Source organism: Puma concolor, chromosome D1 (assembly GCF_028749965.1).
Source record: "Puma concolor isolate L17-30 chromosome D1, mPumCon1.1.hap2, whole genome shotgun sequence".
Classification (NCBI taxonomy): domain Eukaryota; kingdom Metazoa; phylum Chordata; class Mammalia; order Carnivora; family Felidae; genus Puma; species Puma concolor.
Genome location: NC_141676.1, coordinates 12,242,878 through 12,246,001, shown reverse-complemented (window position 1 = coordinate 12,246,001; position 3,124 = coordinate 12,242,878). Strand labels below are relative to the sequence as shown.

The following is a 3,124-nucleotide window of genomic DNA, read 5'->3' as shown; positions in this document are numbered from 1 at the left end:
CCAAAGATGAAAAGCATAATGCAGTGCATTTCAAATGATAAATATTCCACAACGAAGATGTGATCCTGACACCAAATTTTAATAGTGAATGGAAATTTCTAATTAAAAATAAGGAAGGGGAAATCCAGTGCATTGAGTTTAGGCTTTGATCTTCTGCTTTGAATCACATCAAGAAACTAGTGCAAGAAGGGTTTAAATGTCCCATGTTGTTATCCACTAAATAGATTATCTCCCCGAGTGAGACATTTTAAAGTGCTGCTTTTGTGGGGCGCTTGGGTGGCTCAGTCGGTTAAGCATCTGACTTCGGCTCAGGTCATCATCTCACGGTTGGTGGGTTCGAGCCCCGAATCGGGCTCTGTGCTGACAGCTCAGAGCCTGGAGCCTGCTTCAGATTCCATGTCTCCCTCTCTCTCTGTTCCTCCCCCACTCGTGCTCTGTCTCCCTCTGTTTCAAAAGTAAATAAACATTAAAAAAATTTTTTTAAAGTGCTGCTTTTGTGATTTCCCCAAGTGGCAGGAGTAACCACTGTTCTTGGAGAAAAAAAGAGCTGAAATTTGCCAAACCTCAGAGTTCAATGGCATCTAGGTCTGAGGGAAGGTGTATCCCCCCCAGTTACCTGTCTACTTCCTACTCACACTTAACGACGGAGGATAAAGTTGGTTGCGTATTTTCCAGAGAGCATTTTTTACCTCTTTGTTCCTAAGGCTGTAGATCAAGGGGTTCAGCATGGGAATCACCACCGAGTAAAACACAGAAGCAATTTTGTCCGTGTCCATTGACTTGCTGGAGCTGGGCTGTAAGTACATGAAGATGATGGTTCCATAGAAGATGGTGACAGCAGTGAGGTGGGAGGCACAGGTAGAGAAGGCTTTCTTCCGTCCTTCCACAGAACGCATCCTTTGAATGGCGATGTATATGAAGAAGTAAGAGATGAGGATGACCAGGAGGGTGAAGAAGACGTTGAAGCCCACGACACAGAAGACAGCCAAGCTGCTGATGCGAGTGTCAGAACACGAGAGAGTTAAGAGTGGCGGAATGTCGCAGAAGAAATGATTTACTTCGTGAGAGCCACAGAATGAGAGTCTAAAGGTGTTTGCCGTGTGAATGGAGGCATTGAGGAAGCCACAGACATAGGAGCCAGCAGTCAGGAGGGCACACACACCTGCCGTCATGGTGGTGGAGTAATGGAGTGGCCTACACACAGCTGCATGGCGGTCGTAGGCCATGGAGGCCAGGAGGTAGCACTCGACAGTGGCAAAACCCACAAAGAAGAAGAACTGAGCAGCACATCCATTGTGGGTGATGACTTTGCTCCCTGAATGCAGTGCGGCCACCATCTTAGGAGCTACCGCTGACGAGTAGCCCAAGTCTACGAAGGAGAGGTTACTGAGGAAAAAATACATTGGAGTGTGGAGGTGGGGGTCTGCGCGGATGATTGCCATCATCCCCCCATTCCCAACCAGAGTGATGAGGTAGATGAATAAAAATACCAGGAGGAGGGGGACCTGAAGATGAGGGTCGTCTGTTAATCCCAAGAGGATGAACTCTGTTGCTTCTGTGCCATTCTCCATAAGGGCCAACTTGAATTTCACCTGGTGATTAAGGAAGAGGCGATGAAAATGAGAAGAAAGGATAGGAGAGAGGATGGGATGGTATAAAACTAGTAAACTGGGGCGCCTGGGTGGCTCAGTAGGTTGAAAGTCCGACTTCGGCTCAGGTCAGGATCTCACGGTCCGTGAGTTTGAGCCCCACGTCGGGCTCTGTGCTGACAGCTCAGAGCCTGGAGCCCGCTTCGGATTCTGTGTCTCCCTCTCTCTCTGACCCTCCCCTGATCATGCTCTGTCTCTCCCTATCTCAAAAATAAATAAAAACATTTAAAAAAATTTTTAAAAAATTAAAATAGTAAACTAACATGTGTTGAGAATGGATGAGGTGTCAGGCACATGCAGGACCCTTCCATCGTATGATAGCATTTAATCCTATGAGGTAGGTGCTACTATACCCATTTTACAGAAAGTTAAGGCTAGAAGAGTTTAATATCAACCCAAATAACCCAATTTCAGAATCAAAGGTCACACCTTTATATTTCTGAACCTGAAGTCCCATACACTCAGAGCTTGAATTGTTCTACCTGTTTATATCGTATAAAACAAATTCTGTAACACAGTAACACAGTTTTAAGATCTTATTTAAAATCTCTTTTTAAAAATAAAAAAGAGTCGGGGCGCCTGGGTGGCTCAGTCGGTTAGGCGGCCGACTTGGGCTCAGGTCATGACTCGCGGTCCGTGAGTTCGAGCCCCGCGTCGGGCTCTGTGCTGACAGCTCGGAGCCTGGAGCCTGTTTCAGATTCTGTGTCTCCCTCTCTCTGACCCTCCCCTGTTCATGCTGTCTCTCCCTGTCTCAAAAATAAATAAAACGTTAAAAAAATTTTTTTTAATTAAAAAGAGAACAGTATGAAGTAAAAAGTCTAAATCCCTCATATCTTGACTTCTTATTCCACTCCCAAGAATACAGACGCCATGGAGATTTCTTAACATTGTCTGTGCACATATGATGGAAGTATGGAAGTAATGGAAGTAATCGCAGAAATCAGAATAATGGCTTACTCTATGCTGCATTACTCATAGTTAACTCATTTAGTCCTCACACCAACTCTTTGGGTTTGACCCTGTTATTTTCCTCCTTTTACACAAGGAGAAACTGCCGAATGACAACCCCAGTCCCTCATTTCCCATTTTTCACCTTTATGAACAATGCTCCACGATAGAGCATTTCGCCCTCTTTCTTAGATTAGCTCCAGCTGGCAGTATTTCTCATGCTTGGGCTCCCTTTTCTGGCTACTATCTGCTCCTAAAATCCAGTAGCTTTTAGATGGGATTGGACAGCAATAATAATAATGATAGTAACTACGGTCCAAAGTCACAAAACTAGTGAGTGTTGGAAACAGAATGAAAAACCTGGCCTGTTAAGTCCAGAGGCCTTAACTACAACCCTTAGTGTCTTTATGAGTTTATTCTTCCACAGTAATTCAGTTGACATTTACGCATTTCCATGGAAATGCGGATGTCTTCACCTCCCTTCAGAAACCTCTGTTATTGATCCGGGTTACAATCAAGTCCTCCAG

At 44.9% G+C, this 3,124-nt stretch overlaps 1 protein-coding gene across 1 annotated transcript; it reads right to left on the bottom strand.

Moving 5' to 3' along the window:
- Positions 1-620: 620 nt before the first annotated feature.
- OR5B21 (olfactory receptor family 5 subfamily B member 21) lies at positions 621-1,574 on the bottom strand. The gene has a single exon (XM_025928458.2). The coding sequence runs from the start codon at positions 1,569-1,571 to the stop codon at positions 621-623; it is 951 nt and encodes a 316-aa protein (XP_025784243.1). The 5' UTR covers positions 1,572-1,574.
- Positions 1,575-3,124: the final 1,550 nt, after the last annotated feature.